The sequence below is a fragment of the Uranotaenia lowii genome, chromosome 2, assembly GCF_029784155.1.
Source record: "Uranotaenia lowii strain MFRU-FL chromosome 2, ASM2978415v1, whole genome shotgun sequence".
NCBI classification, from domain to species: Eukaryota; Metazoa; Arthropoda; class Insecta; order Diptera; family Culicidae; genus Uranotaenia; species Uranotaenia lowii.
Window position 1 is genome coordinate 51316144 of NC_073692.1, and position 26534 is coordinate 51342677.

Genomic DNA, 26534 nt, shown 5'->3' on the forward strand with positions numbered 1-26534 from the left:
GTTGAACGGACAGCTTGAGATTGAAAGGTGAGTTTGGGAACCATCTGAGCATATTGACTAGAATTTCAAGCGAGTTGAGAGGACAGCCTGACATTAATAGACGTGTTGTGAGGACAGTCGGTCTAAGCGTTTTGATTACAATTTTCAGGAAGTTGAGAGGAAACCGGAGTTTTCGACGAGATTTTATGTTCATCTGTCAAACATCTTCCGAGTGTTGGAACCAAACAAAAGAGAAAGTTGCCGATTGCCGAGGTATTTGCTAAATTGATATGAAATTTTTCATCGTAACTGGTTGGCAAGGTTGAGTTCACCAGCGCAAAACTTCGGATGTCAACTGTATTGACAATAAATAATCGTCGGGCGACGAGACTTAAGAGTATTGTGAGCCAATTTGCCTATAAAGTGTGATTGTTTTTCGATTGTTCTTGTTTCTGTATGGATCATCCAAAGGATGAAAATCCCAGAATGAAAATTGCACTTGCAGATTGTTCTTGTGCTTGGAGATACTTTTTTGACCATGATAGTTGCATATCAACTAACAATTTGTCCATCAGTCTATTACCTTTGGTTTAGGATAGGAGGGGGATGTGTGTATGGATTTTTTTAAGACATACACCGTCTTAGCCTATTTAGGCTTAACAGACTAAATAAATTACGTGGACAACTTAAGATTAACATTTTACCGACACTTGGTCATTTGGACGCGAGCGTGCACGCGAGTCGGCCGGTCAGTCAGCAAGTGCTACGGGGTGAGCGAGCCAAGTTCTCCCGGCTGGGAGCGGCCCAGTGGGCCATCGATACTGCTTCAGAACGTCGGACCAGTCTACACATACATGTCGGGCACGAGACGTGGATATTGCTCGAGGACGACCTGCGCGTACTTGGAGTATTCGACCAAAGAGCAGGGTTGGCATCAGTTTTGAATATAACTTTTTTGATACTGAAAAGCACTTATTTTGCATTTAACAATTATTTAATTGGTTTGTTTTGTTGCTTTCTTTCTTGCATGATCAAGCGTGTTAATTCGCTCAAATATTGATTAAGTTTTTGATGCTGATAAAAAAAAATTGTTTGATTATGGGTTGTTTTAAAAATAGCCAATATAACAGAATCACATTGTCAGTAGTTTCCATGGACCAAACAGCTATTTTATTGCAGGAAGGCGTGAGAATTAATGAAAGACGTCTTCTTGTTAAGATAAGCTTCTTTATTGATCGACGTCTCGATCTAATCTGACACGATAGCAGAAATGTAAACCGTAGCCTCCTGATTGAACTAAACTAAGTTAATTTGATCTTATTCTAAGCTAAGCTAAATTCTACATTATTAGTTCAAAATTTATATTTACAACAAAGTTGACAATCCGACGTTGGACAATCTAACTGGTGTATTCGATTTCGATGTTTACTTTTCAATCTGCTGCAATAAACTCAGAAGACTTAAGGTTAGCACCTTAACAACTGAGTTACATGACTCACTACACAAAACTTATCATCGAAATTAAAATTTTAACGATTACTAATTTCTTGGAAAATTGCTGAGTTTTTGCCGAACGATAAAAAAAAACGATGCAAAAACGATCCAGCGTATTCCAGTCTTCCAGTCCTCCGGATTTGAACAGGGAAAATAGCTGGCAACAATGCCAAAGTAATCGACCGGATACAGAAAAAAAAACCCATTCCCCATTGATAACTATTGACTCACCATTTCCCATCGCGTACTGCTGCAGCAGGTCCATCATGTTGATGTGGGTGACCCCACGGCGTTCCTGCATCAGGGTATCGCAGTGGGTCACTTTACCACTACCGGGTCCGCCGAGCACGAAGATGACCGGAACCTTCGGCGGGTCGAACTTGACTTTGCCGGTGTTGTGCATGCCGCCGGCGCCGCCTCCGCCGTTGATCGGACTGCCTCCGGCCCCGAGCGTCGGGGAACGAACGATGGCCAAACGGGACGCGTCGCCTCTTCCGCCGCCGCCTTTCCAGTCTGACTCCTCCACCTCCTGTGTGGTGTTGCTTTTGTCTGTAGAACGAGGAGAGGGAAAAAAAGGAAAGAATGAGAGTGAGAAAAAACGCAGTTGCAGACACCACACACCACAACACAGATGAAGAGATTGCACTGTGCCAATTACATCCGGGCGCATTAACTATGCATCATTTTATGCTGAAGCGATTGCTTGTTCAGAGATACCTACTTTTGATGTCATGCACCGGTTCCGTTGTAATAATATAATTTTCATAACCTGTTTTCGTCGTCGGTTTTGTTCATGTGAACAAAGAAATCAATTAAGCGCACAATTTCGTTAATTAGGAAATACAATCAAGTCCTTTTCATTGATGTTTTGGATATCGATTTGGGATTGGCAAGAACGGTAACGTAGGTGCGCCTGGCGGGTTTAATGCACTTACAGCCGTTTGTCCAAGTAAGCTGTAGTTAGAAGTTATACGTTGCGCACAAGGATATATATTTTTTAATTTTTTTGAAAGATCATGACTACAAAATATGTAAATAAGTGGTGTAAAGCCATATATTTCAATCAATTAACCATGAAAATTGTTTAGTTGTTGATATTAAATAAATTTTCGAAAAGAGAATTGGAAAGGTGACGTAATTTTACACATTTTGGCATTTTTTTATTCTCAAAGTAAGAAACACAGAATTCTTGAACAAGTTTTTAAAAGTAGATGTTTTTTTGAAATTTTTGTCAATTTGCAATTTCCCAGATTTTCTTACATTAAAAGTCAACTTTACATTGGATTTTGAGTGTATAAACGCTACATTTTCGCAATATAATGATATTCACTAGAAAAATAATTCCATACCGGTTCTAATGATGTAATTACATTAACGCTACGATACTTTATTAAAAAAAGAGGTTTCTAAGACAATAAATTTTAATCGGGCCAGAAAAAAGAGCGATGTAGCGCTTTGAAGCGAGGTAAATTTCGCTTATTAGGGAGTTTTTTTGAAGCGAGGCATATTTTGCTTATTAGGGAGTTTTTTTTTGTCTGGGCTTTCAGGGTGCATCCATGGAAAAAGTAATGATACAAAATTAAAGATTCTATAAGTTCATTGAGGTACTACATAAAGGTATGTATGTACAACAAAACTTGCATTTTTTTTTAATTAATAAAATCTACCCTTCATACCATAATTAGAATTTATCTTTGAGCAATATAAATTGTGATGATTGTCGGTCTATCACATTTCGCTGATCATAGCCTTCGATAAACGTTAATAATATCATTCAAATGTTAGTTAACTTTTAATTCAAAAAGGCCCAAATAAATTTTTTCTAAATTTTGAAGAGCCACATTTTCACTTGGACTCTATAAATAATACCTACCTACTTGCATAATTATTATTTTGTAATAGAAACAAAACTTTTAAATAGGTAAGAACTACAGGAAAGGTAAGATGTGAAAAAAATCTTTTAAAAAACTTTTTCCAAAATACTGAAGATCTGATTTTAGGTGTTCAATAGCTTCTAGAATAAAATGTTGTATAGAATCATTCCCGATCAGGAGAGCATATCAAAATAATAACTCAAGCGTATCTCACCAAGATATTTACATTTGATTCAGTTATAATTAAGCACTACAAATTTTCGATTTTAAGTTTCTCCAATCTGAATTATATCTTATTCTGATTGACAGACTTGAATGGGGTTGAGCTCATTTTTAATGATCAAGATTTTTTTCGGGTTGTCCTAAAAAAAAAAGATTATATCTTATTTTGATATACGTTTAACTTTTTCTGAAACACGGACATCGAAGTCAACGGCCCAAACCGTACGTTTATGATTTTTGCCCAACAGATTCATAAAATTGAATCCAAATTTTTGGGAAACCAAAAATGGAGCATGGTTTTAGCAAATAATGTGGTTTATTGACATTCCACTAGAAAATTTTCTCGAAGCACTCATATCTTGATAAGTTATAATTTTGATAGGTTTTGTTCTGCCCAGTATCAAACTATGCTATCTGAACGAGATATAATCTTGTAAGGAGCATATCTGAAATTGATATAATTTAGCTATGATCGCATAGATTTTTTGATATAATTTGAGATATTTTAACATCCTACGAGTACTGAATAATAACTCATTTAGATAGGAAAAATATTAGTATCAAAATATCTCATCTTGATATAATTTAGTTTTTCCCTCCTGATCGGGTTATCATCACATACCAAATTTTGTTCAGCACTGGCCTACTACTATGAAGTGGTAAATACAGATAGAGTTGCATCTACCACCACACCTTAGAGCAAGTTCACTGGTGTTGGGAAATTTTGACATTTTGAAAATTTTACCATACAAAAATGTTTTCAAGATCTTTGGGCGTTGTATTTTTTTTTTACAGCACTGTTTCTATTTCAGTCGTATGTGATAGAACTATTGCTATTTTTGCATCACAGCATGCAAAACTACAACACGAGTTGTTAAAAAACTTGAAGGCCACAGATCTTGAAAATGTTTTTGCATGGCAATTTATTCAAAATGTGCTAAAATTGACAAAATTTCTACCACTGACTTCCAACACCAGTGAACTTGCTCTTAGTAGGTCAAACGTGGTTCGCCCCACAAGCGAAAACTTGCAGTGCAAACGAACATAAATATTGTGTGTCATCGCTCAGATAAGCTCCCTTAAATTCAGAAATGGATTTATGGATGTGTTTTATAAATAAATGCTACGCGCATCTTTCATTTCTAACCGTCTTTAAAATTTCATAATCTTAAGCTGTTATTACTTAAAAGTACGTCACTTTTGACCGATAAGGTCGATTAATTAAGTAACAATCAGAAGTTACGATGATTAATCTCTTCATGTATAGATTATTTGAAAAAATTCTTTCGCTGAACAGCTTTTTCTAAGATCGTAATTTCGTAACTTATAAGGCAAAAAATAAAATTACCTGTGGAATAGGCATGAGTCTTTTGCATTGAAAAACAATCAATTCAATTGACATCACTTCTAGTGCCTAGCGGATATTGCCTGACTACTTTTCAAGCATTACTTTGCTAGGCATCAGCAGTGATATCAATTAAATTGATTTTATTGGGAAAAAAATCTATAAAAAAAAATGAAAAATTACAAAAAATTATATGTGAATCAAGCTAAAAAAAATTGGAAAAAAAAATCCGGAACGATATATGATTTTGTATGCAGTGCAGGGTTTAAAACGCTCTACTGTGATTGCTGAAATGTTGACAAGGGGCCGTTCACTAATAACGTAAGCACATAGGGGTGGGGGGGGACTGTTCACATTTTCTTACGATCTCTTACTAGGGGGTAGGGGGGGTTTCAAAAGACTTACGTAAGAAAAGTTACATTGATAATTCGTCACAGCCATACGAAACCATATTACTTAGGTTTTTTTTCTCACTGCCTATTTGTTGGTTAATTTTGATGTTATGTTATTTATCTTATAATGTCTTTGAATTATTAAAAAAAAAATGCTGGTTCTTTAAATTTTATAGAGAACCAATTCAAACCAACGTGCCATCGAAAACACTAAATAACATTATAATAAAAGATCGTCACTTTTCGCTTTCCATCACAACAATCTTTTTAATCGGGAAATTTATAAAAACAAAAGGCATCATATTTCGAAAATGACTTCATCCAGAAAAAAATCTTTAAAAATCAATATGAAGCGCTTTAAATACTGAATCTCTAGACAGTTTCTTAAGTGATGGACTCTACCAATTCTAAATTTTATAAAATCTTAAAACTTTATCGCTTACCGCTGAGATGAGTCTATGCTACATCTTGAATAATGTTTTCTCTGATCGTTTCTGATATTTCATCTGTTGTTTTGTATAGATTGTGCTTTTCATTTGCTTTGAAACATGGATGTCACATTTTTATTATTTTCAAGCTATTTTTGAAAAAAAAACCGGTGTCAATTTCTCGAAGAATAAAAAACGTTAGATCTTACAAGGGGGAGCGGGCGGGGGTTTGAAAAATCTTACTTTGTCTTACCAGGGGGGAGGGAGGGTTGAAAATTTCCAAAATCGTGCTTACGTAATTAGTGAACGGCCCCCAAGTGGATGATTATAAGTTGTTAGAATCTGAAATATTTTATTTTTTCAAATGAAATATATTGTAATGTTGAAATATTAAGTAATATTGAAAAAGCTAGCCAATCATCAAATATTTGTGATTTCAGTAAAACATCTAATTTGTATCCGGGTATCTTTCACTGTAGATCGTACAAGAGAAGTATCACTTCATACTTTGATTATAGTTTATTCCAGATTTTCTTTTCCAGACTCGCCCATAAATCAAATTTAGAATTTGAGATAAGCCAAATCTGACCGGGGTAACCAATTATTGTTTAAAAATTTCAAAATTTTGACTGGGTTTTTTAGATCATTTTCTAAATCAAATAAAAAAAACTCAAATTTCGTTTGGAAATTTTTAAGATTTTATGTTGAAAAACGACTTTTAAAAATGTTTAAATTTAACATTATAATATTATAATTTTTGTTCAATCCTTAGATACGATTATAAAACTACTTAAATATTGCCTAAATTTTGTTCAGATTAGCCCATTTTTATAATTTTTTAAAAAATTGTCCTGAATTGATCGACCGGATAGGTGTGGTAGAAAGTATGGTATGCTTCAGTATAAAAATCATCATTGTTTTTAACAACTATATGAAAATACCATGTCCAAATTCAACCTTCATCTAATGCGTTATCAAATAGGCAATTTAAAATTGCTTGGCACCTGTTTCGACATGTTTTGTCCCGGATTTCACAGAAATCCAATCTGATTGATGATAAACGTGACCCCTCCTTGAAAAAGATCTTGTAAATATTATATCATCTAGTAATATCATCTGCTTGAAAATAATTGACTCAGAAACATGAATGGCATTAAAATAGAAGAAATAGAAGGAAAATGAAATAATCGAATTGTTTTTTTCATAAAAAAAAGCTCAATAGAAATATCGACCGATTATTTGGCCGAATAGATGAAAAGGTCAATACTCTAATTTGAGATTTGGGTACGAAAGATTATAATTCATTTTACAACATTGCCCAAGATCAAATAATGTTTGACTTTCGTTTTAAATCGATTTTTTGGTTTAAAAATCTTCAGAAATTTCGTCAAAATGAAACTTCTATGTAACTTTTTTTTAAAAGCCACCATTAATAAAATCATCTAAAAAACAATGAATTTAAAACTTTTTGTTCAGTCTAACAAAATAATTGTTTAACTTTGAAAAGATTTTTTTTCCGATTTTCTCTTTTTTCACGATTCAAACTTTGTATTATGGAACTCAAGCTTTGAAAAAATTCCATACAAAGAATTCAATTTTTCGGACAACCATAGAACTTTTACTATCTCCAGAAAGTTCTTTTTCTGTACCAATTTATGATAAAGTCTATGCTAGATAATCAAACACAACGTTCGATAATTGAAAGTTAGAAGCTGATTTTTTTATTTCCAACTGTGAGGTCAACTCTCTGGAGCCACCATTAAATATTTTCAAGAGGTTTTTGCTCAAGTTGACAGTTGAATCTGGACTGAGACTGAAATTAATTTGGATTTTAGGAATGAATCTAAAAAAAATTTACCTTCTGTCAGTGAAAATTAAATTTCGAAAAAATAGGGGGGGAGGGGGTTAAATAGAGGGGAGAGTGATCTAACAAAATGCGACTTTAAGATATTTTTTCATTTTTTTTTGTTATAGGGTGAGTGCTCCTACTTTGGACCTAGAGCCTACTTTAGTCCTAAAATGCCAAAAATTGTAAATAATTCATTTTGCTGGCATAAAATTAAGATATTCCTATGCACACAATGAACTCTTATTCTTCCTGAACCCTACCATACCGTTTTTTGCCATTGAAAGTCTTTCTGAAAAAGTTTTCAACGTTTTTAAAAATGTACCTCTTCATCAGTGGTAAATCAGACAGCTCATTTAGTGGGCGCGTATTGAGAAATTAGAGTGTTTAAGAAAAAGTCACGATTATTTACTGCCCAAGCCAAAGCTTAAAGGGAAATTACTTTCACTGTGAAGAATATGACCCATACAACCACTTTTTCCAAAAAATCATGAAAATCAATGGAAAACTCGGAAAAATTGCAAAGGGTCCAAATATAGGAAACATTCGCCTTTGATGTTCCATGTTTAGACCTGACATCACCAAATCTTTGTATCAAAACCAACAAATCAACAATGTTGCAAATTTTTAATTGGAGCATAATTCAGAACGAATATTGAATATTTCCAACATTTTTGCCAGATTTACACAAATAAACTATAAGTAAGTAAACACAATCAAGTTTCAGCTATCGTTCTGCTGATAGAGCTGACGGGGAATGAAAGTGTTTGTGATATTCATAACAGAAATTTTAGATTTTTAAATATTAAAAAGCTGTAATACTGTTTTTTGATAGTAATTGATTGAAGATTACATAAACAATAAATTTTTTTGTTTATTTTTAAAAAATGAAACTTTTTATAGAAATTTTAGTTCTCGGTCCAAAGAAAGGAACCGGTCCAGTACCAAAATAGGAACAGTAGGTTCAAAGTTGGAAATTTAAATCATCCATATATTTGCAAATCTCTCAATAATGGCGAAACCCATGTTGAAAATTTTCATTGAAACTTGCAGATAAGATCAGTACTTATAAATGAACTTCCTGAAGGATATAAATTTCTCGTCCATTCGTGAGAAAAACATGATTATTTAAAAACCACCGCTTAATGGGTCCAAAGTAGGGCAACTAACCCTATTAATAACATTTATTCCAATGTGTCGATCGTTAGAGCACTGTTAGAGTATAACATGAATTTTTCAATGCCATATTTTCAAAGCCAAAGTGAACTTTCAATTTTTTAAGAAAAAGTTTTTACAAATGTATGCTATGGATTCACTTGATCCCTCGAGTACAAAAAGATAAAAAAAAATTTAAAATGATCGTGATCATTGCTAAGCGCGAAATTATAAATATTTATCCAATGACCTATATTCATCCAATAATTTTCTGATAAAAGGACTCAAAAAAGTGCTTTTATCTGAAAATTAATTAGAAAATTGTGCCTCGCAATGAATATAGGGTAGTAGACAAACTTTGAGAATTCTGATTGTCTGACACCTATAAACTGTGAACTGAAAACAAATATGGCCAAAACAATCAATGAAACTTAAAACGGGTTTCAGTTTTACTGATTTTTAGGTCAAATATTGTTGATTAATTTTACTCAACCCTTAGAAAAATTGGAAAATTTTTTGAAATTTCTGTTTCCTAAGGGAAGAAGTTATAAAAATCTAACAAATAAATTGAACGTAAGACGATGTAATTCTCTTGAATGAGTGAGTTATTTAGAAAGTCAAGCAATATACTCGATGGACAATAAAATCTTAATCTTAAAAAGGAAAAATGTAGGTCAAGATAGTTGAACAAAAATGTACAGTTCAGTGCAGTTTATTACACTTACCTGTATCCAAACAAATACCCATTATCCATTCGTATCACTATAATATTTGATCACTAGAAGTCACATATAATAAATCTCGGAAAACTATGCACTAGTTAAAACGATTCCTTGAGGGGTTTTCGATCAGTTCAAATGCTGATGGTTTTTTTTTTTTGTATTTTCACTTAGTAACGTTAATTCTATCACCAAAATTCATCATCGTTTATTGATAAACATATTCTCTGAAATATTGAATTTATTTAGACAACCACCGTGACCCGATACGCAAAAAAACTGAAGGAGTCTCGAGTAAGCTCAATTTTTCCGGAAAATAATTTCTACTGTTAACGACCGTGGTACTAAATCACCGAAGAAACACTGCCAAACAACAAACATGTTTGTTTTCAACCCAAAGGATTCTGTTTATCTCACTTTAAAGGATCGAGCAGGTTTCTGTTTACCATTTTGAAGCAATCAACAATGACGTCAACCGGTAAACAACCGCTAGTTATAAATCATGAATAATGGACGATGTTTTGACCTGTCCCGGTATGTTTTTGTTTATCTCTTGAATGCAGTATAATTGCACATTTACAAACAACCTACGTCGACAATGTCATGGTAAAGTGGAGTTTCCGTTTCCGCTCGATAAAAAACCAGACCGGTGAACGGTTCCCACCTTTCCTGGTTGGACAGAGATTGTTGAAACCGCCATGACTCAGCGAATAAATTCTGAGAAATAAACGATTGAACTGGTAAATATGAGTTGTTAATATAAAATTATTGCTATCCTGTTGAACGTTCTATTCAAAGATTTTCACTGCACGCACTTACACATGGTCTTTTAAAATGATTCATGTCATTTTCAAGTTTGTTATTCTCGATACAGACGAATCGAATCATACACAGTGGTAATTACTACAAAATTCATATCCAAAATTGCAAAATTTAGACCGTTGGTAAATTTTTTTTAAATATAACTTTCTAATAAAACATAATATTATTTCAACATCTTACTGCTTATAAGTATAGCTTTTTTATACTTAAGTAAACTTCAAACATTCTGATTGGCACTTCAATATAATTCAATTATTAATTGAGTAGGTATTGAATTTTGATTGATCCCATTCAATTGATGTTTGTCTATGCCTCGGTTTTTGTATACCGAGAAGTTTGAATTGAAATTTTAAAATCAATAGATTCCATGTAATGAAAATTACTAGCAGACTTTTTCCAACGAAACACATGTAACATGTAACTGCCAGGTTGCAGTTCTCATATCGCAACAAAAGAAAAACCGGGGGTTGAGGAATAAAAATGGCACTCCTTGAACTTTGTGCCACTGACAAGGACGATCATCGACTTTTCCAAGCCTTGACGAGTCAAGCCAGGATCCACAGTCCACCTACGAAGCACTTGAATGATTGAACCCACTACCTCAACCCAGACCGTGAAAATTGTCCAACATACAGATGTATTGGTATCTACTTTCGAAATGCACAACAACGTTCCAGAAATATTGTGATACAATTTCCCAGTGCCCAAACACTCGGAAAATGGAAAGCGGAAAACGTGGAGGTCAGAATCAACTGATCTCGTTCATTATTGATGAAGGAGGCCGTCTGTGCTGTAATACTTACAGGTAAAAAAAGGATTATTTCCTGCCAGTTTAAACCACAAATTAGCTCGTTGAAGTCGCTATTTCTGATAGATTCAAAGTGTTATGTATATTTCGGCATGGTTTACCGTCCTTATTTGTGCGAGAAATAGGAGTCCTATCGTCAAAATAACTAAAATGACAAAAATGACAAAAATGATAAAAATGACAAAAATGACAAAAATGACAAAAATGACAAAAATGACAAAAATGACAAAAATGACAAAAATGACAAAAATGACAAAAATGACAAAAATGACAAAAATGACAAAAATAACAAAAATAACAAAAATAACAAAAATAACAAAAATGACAAAAATGATAAAAATGACAAAAATGACAAAAATGACAAAAATGACAAAAATGACAAAAATGACAAAAATGACAAAAATGACAAAAATGACAAAAATGACAAAAATGACAAAAATGACAAAAATGACAAAAATGACAAAAATGACAAAAATGACAAAAATGACAAAAATGACAAAAATGACAAAAATGACAAAAATGACAAAAATGACAAAAATGACAAAAATGACAAAAATGACAAAAATGACAAAAATGACAAAAATGACAAAAATGATAAAAATGACTAAAATGATAAAAATGACAAAAATGACAAAAATGACAAAAATGACAAAAATGACAAAAATAACAGAAAATAACAGAAAATGAAAAAAAAACACAAAAATGACAAAAATGACAAAAAAAAAAGTGACATAAGTGACAAAAATTATAAAAATGACAAAAAATATAAAAATGACAAAAATGACAAAAATGACAAAAATGACAAAAATGACAAAAATGACAAAAATGACAAAAATGACAAAAATGACAAAAATGACAAAAATGACAAAAATGACAAAAATGATCCTAAATTACTACCGATTCTGAAATATACTCCTTCTTTGAGCCACCTTATTCCCATATTGTTGTGAAATCTGATTCAAATTTGAGAAAAAAAAAACAAGTTTTACAGCTGTTAATGATCATATGTACATTGCCCTATGGATCCACGAGTATTGGAAAGAAGTTTCCTTTTCCATTTAAAAGAGCAGAATAGCTTGGAAATTTTTCTTCTGCTCAATAAACAAAGAAAAACTGTGTAAGTTGTCATCTCGAATATTTTAAAGCCATATTCCTACACAATGTCGAGCGAGAAACCTTATTCAAGAAGGTAACAAAACTATATGTGGTTTAGGTAAAAAAAAAATAGCGATTGAACGAACAAACTCCGCGTTCTTATGAAATAAAATTGTTTTCTTAATGTGGAGGATTGTGGTAAATACTTAAGACTTCGCATAATGACTCTATGGAGCCACCATTTTTATCGAATCAAAGATTCGTTTTGTATTTTAACTGGCATCACTACACAAAAAGTAAACTTTTATTTTTATTAGATGTCAGAGCTTCGCAAATTTTAGAATTCTTGGACAAACATAGAAAAAAAAAGTAGAACCAATGGAATATCATTCTGTTACGCAAGACATTTTCCAATTTTAAATGGTGTAATGCCGCTGAAAAACTAAATTGGTAAATGTTAGACAGGTCAGTTAAAGCATTAAATAAGCTGCAGTTAAAATTGGATCCAAGACCACTTTCGCACTAATTTTTTTTTTATTTAATTTCTTACTTTTGACAGATCTACTGCGTAGTCTGACCTATTTGAAATTGCATGTCTGTTCCTGGTAGACCTAGAATAAATTCTAGGCGGTATCATGGAAGATATCCGATAACTGGCTAAGTTGAACCACATCCAGGAAGTAAAATGTATGAATACAGAAATTTTCCAGCTAAGCTAGCGCATGCATATGATTGCCACGTGATTTCATTTTGTACAACTTCAAAAAAAGAAAGTGAGGGTCTAGGAGCCAAAGAGGTAAATAGATGTTCAATCACTGTATCTTTTTTCTTATAAGGATTATCAATTCAAAACATTCTGATGTATTGTAGTTTTTTTCAATAAACTAACGACTGGTGACAAATTTCAAACTAAAGCATACTTGTAGTCAAAGTCAGTTTTCGCATGGACAAAACGCACCCTTAATAACCTTAACAGATCGTTATTTCTCTACCTATAAAACAGTTCGGTCCGCTTGTAAATAAAAAAGATTCAATTTTCTCCTTTTCGAGTTCTCGGAAACAAAGATTTTTTTTATTTATTCGCCTTTTTTAGGGCGCGATTAAATCTGGTATACCAGTATACTATGGTGAAAAAGTAATTTTTTTTTCCGTAGATATTCGTACACTTCAAGCTAAAAAGCAATTAAAAAGAAAGCATAATTTCTTGAAAATACGTTTAAAATGAAGCAGAAGCACGAATTATAAGCGAAAAAAATTATTAATAGTGACAGCAGATTCTAAAATCAGCATTTTTAAAAATAAAATGAGATAAACATTCGAAGTAGTTAAAGTACTGTTTAGCCACTTCGCGAGGAATTCAACAGTTATTTCTGATTGTAGACTTCCACTTACTTCCTCTATCGTGCTGAATCGATGTGGTTTGTAGCCTTCTGCTTCTAATTCGTGCTCCTGGTTCATTTTAAACGTTTAATAATCAATTTTGTTTTGGAACAAATCTTCCTGATGGTTTTTAGCTTGAAGTTTACGAATATCTACGGAAACTTTTTTTTCATCATCTTACCGGACTCAATCGCACTCTATAAAGGTGAGCAAATAAAAAAATCCTTAATACCGACGGCCTTTGCAGGAAATGGAATCTGTGTTGGCTTATAAGCGGATGGAACAATTTTCTAAGAGGAGAAATAGCGATCTTTTAAGGTTATACAGTTTAGATCTGAATGTGACAAAATCAAGAAAAAACTTTTTTTTCCTTTCAAGGGACAGTTAACAAAATAGAACAGTTTTTTGATACCACTTTGCAAGAGAACGATGCTTTAGAAATTCATTCGTGAAGATTATCTAGAACTTCTTAAACTTACTTTAATTTGTCAAAATGAAGAACAGGAAGTTAAATTCAAAAGATCAGGTGCTCTACATCACGCAAGATGGATGACTAGAGTAATTTGCGGCCTGAAAATGTATTTGTTTAGAGAACAATTTCAAGTGGATATTTTGAAATTGAAAAGTTCGTCCAGTTTGTAGTACGAGTTTATTTTAAAATATGGTATCACGTTCCTTTTGCATCTAGTGCACCGATGGACGATCTTATATTTATAAATAACCTCAAAAACTACGATGATGATTAGTTAAGCCTGAAAACGTCGAAAATTCGATAAACACTTATGGTTTTGTCAGAGCTCAACATATGTCTGGTTCCTTTTATGAGAAAGTTGATGCCGTTTTGAAGTGAAAATTGGTTCAGAATCTATTGAAGAAGAGCAGTGGAGAGAAAATTATGAGACTTAATTGCAACTTGAATCCCGTTTTCTTTGGGAAACAGAGCCCAAATTTTGGGAGTCGAGATATGATTACAAAGCTGCTAAAATAGAATAGCAGAGTCTATCAGTCATTAATGACTTAGCAGAACGAGCCCTAGGAATAGCAGGAGAATAGAATGGGTTTAGTCCGAACGCTGACCACGAAAAACAAAATGTGTTTTGATTTGATTTTTGTAGTAAACCGAAAAAATTAGAATATATATAATATATATAATAATTCTTTAAAATCATCGGTTTTGAACTATTTAAGAAGTTTGTTTTTTTTTAATATTCTGTGACTGTCATTGTTCACTTCCTTAATTTTGAAATGTTACTAGTGTTTTTTATGTTTTTTTTTCTTTTTACTATTATTGTAAAGTTTGCTTATTATAAAATTATAATTTCCTAAACTTAGCAGAAAAATGTTTTTGTAAGAAACTAAATCATCAATAACTTTTTTAATGTTTAAATACATAACATACTTTCTTCGGTAAATTTTTTGTACGTAAAAATTTGCATCTTTTTGCATTTGCAATCATAACGCAAGGTACACTTTCTGGACGATTTAAATAAAAATCTATCGATAAAATAAAAAAAAAAATATCAGAAAAAATCCATCAAGTGCGACCTCTAAACTTACGATTAAGGCTTCAACATTACTTTAATCATTTGAAACAAATGAAAATTGTTTATTATTTAAGCTTCATCTAGAAGACGTGAAAAACTCCATATAAAAGTGACCAGATGTTCGGAATTTTTTATATTCTCATTCTAGATCAGCGGTGAGCAACCCGCGGCCTGCGAAACATCTTTGTGCGGCCCGCGAAGCTTATCTTAAATTAAATTTATTTCACGATTTTTTAGATTGTCAATTATCTTAAAATAACAGCCCTCACTAAACCAAAAAAAGATTTATTAATAACATGATACGCACGTCACGCACTTGTTTGCAGCTGAATTTGTCCCAAAATCATCCAGATTGTTGACTTTTTTTGTAGAATTTAAGCTTTTTATTGAGTTCTTTTAAAGGAATAGATACAGTATTATTTATTGGAAAACGTTATTTAAAAGTCCGTTTAGTCATTTTTTTCGTTTCAAGCAAAGTTAAAATTGTATGATGATGTGAAATCATCATGTCCCTTCACTAAATCAGGGACTAAATATTGCCAAAATATTCTTGTATCAGAGATACAACGCTTTCAAAATTTGAATTCTAATATTTATAAATATTCCAAAAATATGATTACGACTTCTTCTGACATCAATAAATAAAGTTATTGAATATTGGAGATTATAGATTTTATTTCATTTCATATTATTCAACGACTTAGTTGAAGACTGGGAAATGATTTAACATACAGTTTTTTAAATATCAAAGATTTAATTTAGTTTATTTTTCTTTAAAATTTCGTCGAATTTCCCGTTTATTGCAGGTTTGGAAAAAAATAACAAAAAGAAAACTTTTTTCTCAGAATTCAAAATTACTCGCGGTCTGTATTTCACAGTTTTGTCAAAAAAGTACACAAATTAAATAACTTGTTTTTTACCTATTTTAAAAGGTTATCTCGACAACTAGAGCTGACAAAATAACTTATTGAATATGTGGATTCAGCGCCCCTAAATAAGTCAAAATCATTTCTAAAACTCTTTGCACCTTGGAAAAATGTGAAATTGGTTTTCTTGTGTTATGTGTGGTGCTATATTTTGTGAAAATTCACAGGCAAATCAAGCAAAAAATCATGCAATTGAGTCATTTTACTTCAAAATTAATAATCCACATTGTTTCATGATTCAGTCTTTGAAAGGCTGTCTCAGGGGTATCTAAATTAAAATAATATAATTTATGAAATCTCTAAAAAATTTCTAGAATAAAAAATGTAACCTGTAACATTGACAAATCCGGGTAAAAATCTGTAATATTTTTAATTTTAATGATTTTGAAACCTCGCTCATTATAATGATCTTATACGGATTTCAAATAAAAAAAAAATCATCGGAAAAAACTGTGGCTTCACGATAAAATTTGATAAAATTCTAAAATAAAAATTTTCGAAAATAAGCACAAAGAAAAATGGCTATGGTTAAGCTTCATGAAACTTTTAAATGAAATTGTAGTGATGACGAAAAATACCATCGTATCGGTGCAAACAAAAAAGGGGTTTTCTTAGAAAACGGTTCGAATCTTTTAACGAACCATAGAAAGATTTTCAAAATTTTTCGTTTTTAATGAATAAAAGAAAAGCAAATGATGTTTCCTTTTAAAAAAATGAATATTAGCTAAACATTTCAGATCAATATAAATATTATTGAAAAATTATAAAGATTTAGGATGAACCGATTCAATTTTAGCTGATTTATCCCCATAAAAAAACATCATGCAACCTGAATTCGTTTTATCTATCATTGTTTTTCATTTTTTTTTGTCAAAAATTTGTCGTTTAAAAAAATAACATAAAGCTTTGCAAACTATTATTACCAAAATTTTATTTTAATGCGGCCCGCCGAAACAATTTCAAATTAGAAGTGGCCCGTTGCTTCAAAAGGTTGCTCACCCCTGTTCTAGATTAAAATTGAAAAAAAAATTGGTTTTTCCATCACAATTCCAATCGGATGATAAACTGTTGGTGATAAATTTCCAAACATCTTATGTTTATTTAAATTACGACGAATGATGAAAAAATATAGTTTTGAAACGATACACTATGTTTTGAGAAGCTAGAAAATTCCCTTGCGGAAATTAAGTTATGGATGAAAATCAAAACAATACCAAAAAGTAGCACTCTTCACACTATTGAAAACTGTATCGAAAAGTACTAGGGGAAAGTCGGGTAAAACGGACACTTTCAATATTTCGAAAATTACAATGTTTCGCACAAATCTAATGATGGGAATATGTTCGTCTAAGTGCATCAACACTTTCGAGACCCTTTGTTTATTTATAGCAAGCAAGGTCCCACAATAGTAAACAAAACAAACATAAACTTTGAGGATCCATTATCTGATGTAATTTTCTCTCCTCATAAAATAGTTCATAACTTACAAAATTTTCGAAAATTTCAACCGTTTCCAAAGGTAGAGTGATTATTAGGCTTCTTTTTAACCATTCGGAGGAAAATCTGCGAATTTCAGTCCAAGGGCTTAAACAACAAACGTTTTGAAAAAAAAGTAGCAAAGGCGGGTAAGACGGACACCTCAAGGTCGGGTAAAACGGACACATAAATTTCTCCAGGTATTTTAATTTTTTCATCGGTTTGTTCCTCCATATGCCTTCAGAAGACCTTGGCAAGAGCAATTGTCGGTCGAAAAGCACTCACCATCTCAAACAGGCCATAAAAAATGTAAAAACATGATCTCCGGTGAAGAAAGCGCCTATAAAATATGAAATTCCGAAACCACACGGTTTCGCTTCTGGACTCGGACCTGTTGGTTTCATTTTGGTTGAAAAACGTTTTCAAAAGCTTAACTCACAAAAATATCTAATTTTTCAGCAATTTTTGCGGCAAAATGTACCTTTTCTGAGCAGTGTCCGTTTTACCCGACCATTTTTGAAAAGTGTAATTTGCAAGCATGTTTTGAATAGCTATAAAAACAGTTTTGATGAAGGAAATTTACTAATTCCAACGGTTAATGCGTTAGTAAACAACCTAAACTGCCCATCTGCACGAAAACTGTGATGAAAAGAGCAATATCTGATTTTCTATTGCGATTCTACCTTAGGGTGTCCGTTTTACCCGACTTTCCCCTACTAGAGTATCAAAAAACTGTGTAATACACAGTGTGTATGCTTTCGTTGCAAATTCGATTTAACATAATTAGCCAACTCCGCAAGTCTCGTTGGCTTAATGGACATCTCGTGTAAAAAAAAACTACATTTTGCAATTTGTGGCATATATGTTAAGGCAAATAACGACCTGTAGTCTCCATACTTTGAAACTTTTGAACTTCGAAAATTATTTGAAAAAATATCTCGTAATCGAATGCAAACATATTTCTCATGTTAGGATCATCAACACATGGTCCATAGGAATGATTCCATCATGTCAGTCTGCCAACCGCACCAATCATGTAGAGTGCAATCCCGGACTTCCGCTTGAAAATCAATAAATCCCGCTCAAATTGTCAATCATGACTAGGTGGTCTTCCTTCGATTGGCACAGCCATAAAACCAGGTAACCCAATCTCGGTTTGCACTTATCGCACCACATGGATCTAAAAATATGTCCGGAATCATGTTGTGTGTTGTTCCTCGATGCAAGTTTCCATCAACGAGTGATGAGCCAACTCGAACCCCTCAAACAAGCCTAATTAGCCGGGTTTATGTGCATTTGTCCTCAGAGTCATGTTAGTCGATCTGGTAGATGACATGGCCTATAGAATTGGGCCCATTATTTCGTGCCACGCGACAAGATAATGTCCGATTGGTGGCGAATGCGTGGTCGTGGTCACGATGGTGGTCAAAACAAAAATTATCCTCATCATCTTTATTATCAACGGGCGTGGTTTTGATCCAAACAATGCATGTCTGCCATTAATCACACGGAAAAACGAATGTTTGTCTAGCGCACTATCCTTGCACCTGAACTTTCAACCTCAAGCGGAGCCCAAAATTCCCTGAATCAACTGACAGTTTTTTTTTCACACAGTTTTACATGGTCTCCAACCGATGATCTACCGCCGTAATCCAAAAAAGGGGGCACCGGGATACGTCACTCGCGACCGGAAAATAGGAATAAAACAACATTCGCCCGAATGTAGGCAACTATTACAGATATAGTGAACCGGAAAGAGGAACCGAAGCGTCTTTACGACGAACCGACCGAGCGCCACATGTTAACCGTTCTGAATGCCGCCACTCACTGTCAATGTCGGTACGAATGCCAGTAGTTTTTTTAACCCAATCTACCGGCCGACCGATTCCCCTATGAATGGTTCGTGGAATGGAAACTTGGCAACAACAACAACTACTACGGTTGTGGAGGAACCAAACTCCTCATGCAACCAACGATGGTAAATACAAACAACATACGTCCATACACCTACAACAGCAGACAACAGGACCACCCGAACAACAACACACGGAAATGAAAGGGAAAAAGCGCGTATTAATAATTGATCAGCAACTTCCGATGCCTTCACGGATGCCCGTCGACGACGAGCCATTACTCGCGCGTTTCCGTTTCGTCCCTCGTGCGCGGTCCGTGTTGCCTTTTTTTCGGTTGATTCTGGTAATGATTGCTGTTGCTACATAGGTAGGTACATAGGTCCTACTGAACCAGTTCGAAACACGATGAGCCAGAACATGACACGACGTAGCTACCAGTTTGATGTTTTGTTCGTGTATAATTATGTGTAATTTTTTAGTGGTATTTCTTTTTGGTGATTTTAAAACTGCTTTCAGTTGAGTGAACAACGGGTGGCAACTTAAATTTTGGTTTTTTTTTCGAGGCCCTATTGTTTAGTTTTGGTGCGGTTCAAAGAAAAAAGTTCGTGGCCATAGCCCCATCTCCCGGTGATCGTCCAGATAGGTTGATCCCTGTTTGGATGGACCGGAATAAATCATTCGGTCATTTACATTACATGTTCCTTCGGGGAATAGATGGCAATGGTCGTCCTAAGAACCCTTTTATAATTGGAAAATCAGTTGTAAAATAGGCTGGTAATGTTGAGCGTGGCTACTAAAGTTTGCTTCATTTGAAATTGGAACAACTTATATTTTGGCGCTCCTGGTGGACGGATTTTGTCAGCTTCACGTTAAGGGTGGTACGGTCAAAATTTGGTCAAGGGAAAACGCGTGTAAATCGGTGAAATCGTTTATTTTAAAAATCAAATTAAATTTCTTTTTCAAGTTTAATTAGTATAAAATTCAGAAAAAAAAATTCAGTTAGGCTTCCGCTTTTCCAAATCCGAATTGCCGGGTCTTCCGCTTAACCCCTGCCATCAGATTTTGTACAGCCACCTTGTCCACCTTCTTCGCCGCAGAAAGCCAGTTTGCCTTGAACTGCTGCTCTGCTCGTCCTTAGCAGTTTTTTGGCCTTCTTTAGCTTCCGCTTGACAATAGCCCAGTATTTCTCAATTGGGCGTAGCTCTGGCGTGTTGGGAAGGTTCTTGTCCTTGGGAACCACCTGCACGTTGTTGGCGGCGTACCACTCCATGGACTTTTTACCGTAATGGCAAGATGCCAAATCCGGCCAAAACAGTACGGAACAACCGTGTTTCTTCAGGAAAAGCAGCTGACGTTTATTCAAACACTCTTTCTCGTAAATTTCTTGGTTGACAGTTCCGGAAACTATGGAAATGCTGCTTTTCAAGCCACATATTTCTTCGCGAACTTTGACAGTTTCATGTGCTTGAAAATATCTGCTACCTTTCCCCTTCCTTTTGCCGTATGAATCTCCTGTCCCGGAAGCTGCTTGTAGTCGGATTTGACGTAGGTTTTGTCGTCCATTACCACGCAGTCAAACTTCGTCAGCATCGTCGTGTACAGCCTCCGGGATCGCGCTTTGGCCGTCGTATTTTGTTTATCATCGCGATTTGGAGTCACTACCTTCTTGTAAGTCGATAGTCCGACACGAAGCACGGTTGTAGACGATAGTAGACGATACACCCAGCTTATTTGCGGTATCTCGGAGAGAGAGCTTAGGGTTTCACTTGAAACTACCGGCAACTCTCTTTGTCGTCTCAGCGTCTTCCGGTTTTCGATTTCCTGGCTGTCGACAAACGTTCCCCAAACACTTTTATTACATTTGTAACGGTTGATTTAGCCAGCGATTTTGCCAGCTTTGCGTGCGAGTAGCTAGGATTTTCGCAATGCGCGAGCAAAATTTTGATACGCTGCTCTTCTTCCTTGGACGGCATTTTGACAACTGAAGAGGGAATTCCAAAATCAAAATAGGAGCAACATTCTTCACACACACACACACCTTAAAAATGAGGGGTGTTCAGGTTTTTTAAATGCATAATTGCAAGAAATACGTCAAGTTTATATTAACCAAATTTTGACCGTACCACTCTTTAGTCGATGTTTACTTTTACTCTTAACACGTTGGTCACCAAGGGTCACCCACTACAAAATACATCCAAATGTGAAAAGTTACAACATCAATACACCATTGCTTTAATTCAAGATAATCTCAAATTATCACTAAATCTCTCATTGTTCTCTAGCAGACATTAAAAGCCAAAACGATGTCTCCAGTCGTTCTTTTGGCTATTCAAAGCTGAACATATTTTGTAGTGGGTGACACTTCTTGACGAGCGCGTAAAAATTCAACACCTAACCATCGATCGGTTCAAAAATCTGTTTACCAATAAATCTGATAATGCAGATGGTGTCTGATTTGATTTTTTTCCCTAGTAAAAAACATCTGAATCAGCAAAAGTTGTCGACAGGTAAACACGCATAAGTAAAATAACCACAAAAAATAATGGGCGATTTGACCAGGATTTTGAATAAATACAACATCATATGTGCTTATTTCTGCAGTAACTACCGGCTGAGTATTCCCCGAACTTCACTGACCCGTTGAGTGATGTGATATCATAAATGGTCTTTTCCCTAAAAGAAATCCATCTTTATAACCTTTCGCGGAAACTTGTTTACAAAAAAAAAATACTTAGGCCATTCAATCTAGGAATTGTCTAAGATCTTTTCAAATCCAAAATTGCCTGAAAAATTGAACAATAAGTGTTTTTCTCTGAATGCACTTCTAAATTGAACTTGAAATCGCTATTCCACTCTCTGGAGCCACCATTTCGTATTAAAAATGGTTTGGAAGAGTTTTCAAGAACTTATTGTTTCTTATATTTCTTGTACTTACTTTATCCAACTTTATTCGAGTCTTCTCACTTTCAAACAATTTTACTCAAATTCAACTGTCTTATGGAAACTATCGAATCGTACCATTTAGTTTTATATAGAGGCCAAGGATTCCAGTTTTCTGTTTATCTTTCCTATCTGCTGAAACTTTCTGTGCTGAAAAGTTCAAACATCAAATGTTTGCAGTTGCAGTTTTAAATTTTCATTTGCTGCCTGACCATTAACTAGCAGTCAACTGTTTGTCATAACGATCAAATAATCTATGCGTCATTTATTATTAAAATTCATGAATAAATGTTAAACTCATTGGAAAATGTCATCTTTGTCATGTTCTGAATAACCTAAAACGAACCAATCATATGGAATTCCCTCATCTACAAACTCTCACGTTCTCGATTGCCGAAGCTTTCAATTTCACAACGTAGATTTCGATGCGTTAGTCATCATAAAATTGACAATCGTCTTCTTACAATCCGGTAAAAAACACAACCAACAAAGACAATAATTATCGACTAATGTCGCATATACACGATAATCACATCTTTATCCATCGAGTCACGAAAAGTTGTTCCAATCGGGGCAGAAAAAATCGTACATCGTACATCGTACATCGCCGGCAGGGGCATTGATTTTGTGTCCTCGAGCACGGTTCCTCTCGCCCGGTTCGATCTTCTACTTAATACAGGTGCGGAAGCCTCGTCATCGATTTAGATAATTATTTATTGTCCACCCGATTGGTTGTAATTTATTGGATAGTGAAAATCATAGACGACAGCCAGGTGAAAATGGGAGCATCTTCTCGTGGGGTGCTGCTACGTGTATGTACATATGTCCTTCCATGAACCTCAAAATTACGGAACGTTTTCAACTCCCCTATTTCAGTTAGTTGAATGAATTGGATTGGCCTTAAGGGCTGCTGTTTTGGGTTACATGAGACTACGTGGAGGAGATTATTTGAAATAACGTCTTCCTATTCCAATTTATTAAAAAACAACAAATGACAGTTTAACTTGTTTTTCATTCAAGCTAAAAACTCTCTGGAGCCACCTTAATTTAAATCGTCTGAAACAAACTCGAAAGTTATTCAGAATTTTCAAAAAAAGATTGATATTTGTGAATGATTACAAATATCAATCATAAAAAAAATCCTAATAACTGTCAAACTTTTTTCAGACGATTTAAATCAATGTGGCTCCAGAGAGTTTTTTTACTTGAATAAATAACAGGTAGGTACAGGATAACAAGTTGAATAAATCTTATTAGCCACATAGCTCACAATTGTTTCTAGCAAAATTCAGTGGCTCGAAAAACGAAATACTTAATTGAGAGATGCATGCTGATTCGGGTTGTATGAGCCTTGTTTGTTAAAAACGTAAATTTTACTTTATTTGCCTACTTTTATTCCTAAATTTAATATGAGTTCGTTTTTTTTTCAATATGAATTAATTTGTTAAATAAGCTATATTGTAAAGGATGTTTTCGCAATTTTGAACTTGTTCTGTTTTGTATGAAAATAATAAATATTTTTCAACACTAAACTTTTTATTTATAACTTCATATGGAAGATTTTTTTAAGTTCATCGTTTTTAAAAAATATATTTATTAAGAACGATCTTTTTTGTTTAAATTTAAGAAAAAGAAAACAAAATGTCAAATTATTCAAAAATTTCAAAAATTATTTGAAACCATCCTCACTTGAAATTAAATTTTGAATAAAGTTCAAAGAGTCCTTAAAAATGTGGGTGGCTCCAGAGAGAGTATCTTAAATGAAAAAAATGGAGAAAAGTACTGTAAATTGTTGCAAACTCAATTTTATCAACTGGTAAATCTTTGATAAAACGGAGTATTATGTTGATTTGAAATAAGTTCAAAGATTCAATTAATTTCAAATCAGCTTACAACTCCATTTTACCAAAGCTTAAGATACTAACAGATCAATATAAACATAACATAAAAAAAAAACAACAGACAGCGAATAACAGTACACAGATCGGTAGATAAAGCATAATAATTATTTCTTTTAAAGTGGAAAATTATACAATTGATAAATTTAGTTTTAAGATCCACTGTTCTCCTCAAACGCCAAAAGTAGCCCGAAACGATTGGACCACCTGGCAAGTAATTTCGTTTTAATTCTCGCGGAAAAAGGTCAATAAAAACAACAAACAAAAAACTCGATTTAAGCTTAGTATTACGTTCTATAACGATGCCTTAAGGACTATCACTTGATCGAAATTATTGACTTTGGGTAAGCATATTCCTTATAAATTATATTTTCAAGGACTGCATATAAACTACTTGAAAATAAATAAACTTTCTACAAGAAATACAACAATTTCATCATCACATCATTATCACAAGTGTATGAAACTTGAATAGACATTTTTCAACTTTTGCCTTCGCGATTGAAGTTTGAAAGTTTCAGAATTTTAGAATTATATATTTAGGAATTTAGAGATTTCAAAATAAATTTGAATTGAATTGCTTTAAACGTTCTATCTAATCCTGAAAATTTGTTTTTTTTTGTATTTTCGAATTTAACATTGATAGAGTTTTTAAACATTTTTTTGTCCAGAAATATATAAAAAAGACGCCGCAAAAATTGACTTTTCGCTCCCATATGTTTTTTATACCTTCTAGGCCAGCAAGCATAAGTTTGAAATATGAGATGGTTCGATTATTTCCTAGATAAGCACATCGAACTTTGATTTTGTATAAAAAAGTGTATGAAAAAAAATAAGTTTTTGCGTACTTATTTATCCCGTAAATTCAAATGAGCTATAAAAAAAACTCTTTAATTACACTATATTGTTAATCAAATTTAAGAAAAAGAATCTTGAAATTCGTAAAATAATTTGAAATTAGAAATCAATTTCAAAAAATTGTAATTGGGAATTTAAAGTTTGGAGTTCGTAGTCCGCAATTTGGATTTACGTTTATTATTAATATTAATAAACTTTTAACAACTTGGAAACAACTTCAAACCAAATTGTTAAAAGGTGGATGACGAAAATCGAAAATTGAAATTTATCAAAATAGAAATATTCAAACAAATATTACAGTAAATGTTATCCACATTAACTTTAATTTAAACAAATTTAAAGATACACACCACAGAAAAGGAAATTGAAAATCACTTTGATTGAATCGAAATCAACGTAAATTATTTAAGTTCTACCAGACTAGGAACACCAAATTAGCTGACCCTGGAAAATCGATGAAATTCAATAATTTCATTCAAATGACACTTTTTACTGTATGATGAGTCTGTAAGCCAATGAGCGTGTCGTGGAGAAGGATATCCTTCCTTAAAACACGTGTTCGTCTTCCCTGGAATGTTAATAATTGAGCCGGAAAAGTTTCGTAGTTTTCTAGCTACTGGCTTTTTTTTCTTCTCTCATTGCCCCCCAGTGACTAGAAAAACCCACACTATCATAAGTGTTTAAATGGAACAACAAGTGCAATGATAAAACTATTAAGGCATCTATTATTCACGTTTGTCTAGCACGGGTCCCACCGATCGAAAAAAGGGAAAAATAAAATCAACTGTTGACATCTGGTCCTTCATTGATGGGAACGAGATGACAAAAAAAATGTTGGAAATTGAACTCCTAAACAAAAAATTATTTCATGAAATTTAATCAAACTTGATTTGTATTAGATGAGTCTTTAAAAGTTATGTGATCTCACACCAGCGCTCGTTTCAATTTACTCCTTATATTTGTTCAATAAATTTAATATCTCTCAAAAAAGAAAGACTTTCATATTTCACAGAAATAATATGGATATTATTTAGTTTTTTCCCAATTCTGGAAATAACATTTTCAAAGTTTTCCAAGTTATGAAAAAGAATTTTTTTCGACACGCCTTTCTAAAAACACCTTCCGGCGTGGGAAAAAACTTTCGGGTTGTCCATCCTGGAAAGGATTATTTTCCACTAACTACACGGCTAATGGTTATCAACTCAAATAGAAGGTACCTACGACGACGAACCAATCGTTGAATCCTCGAGGACAGTCGGTACTTTTCAATTACTGGTCATCAGTTGATGGCTTGTTTCTAGACTTTACATACTGTACCTATGTACATTAGGGTGGCAGCCTACTGGGTCATTTCGAATTCCGCAAACAGACTATTTACAATTTGTAGATTGACCCAAAAAACTGACCTGTGCAAAATTTCAGCTCAAGCGGACTTGATTTAGGGGTGCCTCAAAGCGCTTAAAGTTTCGGGTTTTTCACC

The 26534-nt window shown here is 33.6% G+C and overlaps 1 protein-coding gene across 1 annotated transcript; it reads right to left on the reverse strand.

The window, feature by feature from the left end:
- Positions 1-732: 732 nt before the first annotated feature.
- LOC129741383 (uncharacterized) lies at positions 733-19345 on the reverse strand. The gene is made up of 4 exons (XM_055733108.1): positions 18388-19345; positions 9461-9681; positions 1705-2022; positions 733-950 (listed from the first exon to the last, which is right to left on the reverse strand). The coding sequence occupies exons 2-4, from the start codon at positions 9480-9482 to the stop codon at positions 733-735; spliced, it is 558 nt and encodes a 185-aa protein (XP_055589083.1). The 5' UTR covers positions 9483-9681; positions 18388-19345.
- Positions 19346-26534: the final 7189 nt, after the last annotated feature.

Excerpts from the sequence above, each read along its gene's own strand:
- LOC129741383 (XM_055733108.1), bottom strand. The coding sequence starts at position 9,482 with ATGGGTATTTGTTTGGATACAG. Across the intron at positions 2,023-9,460 it reads GGGTATTTGTTTGGATACAG|ACAAAAGCAACACCACACAG; the intron begins GTAAGTGTAATA and ends CTCGTTCTACAG. Across the intron at positions 951-1,704 it reads GCAGTACGCGATGGGAAATG|TGCTTTTCAGTATCAAAAAA; the intron begins GTGAGTCAATAG and ends ATGCAAAATAAG.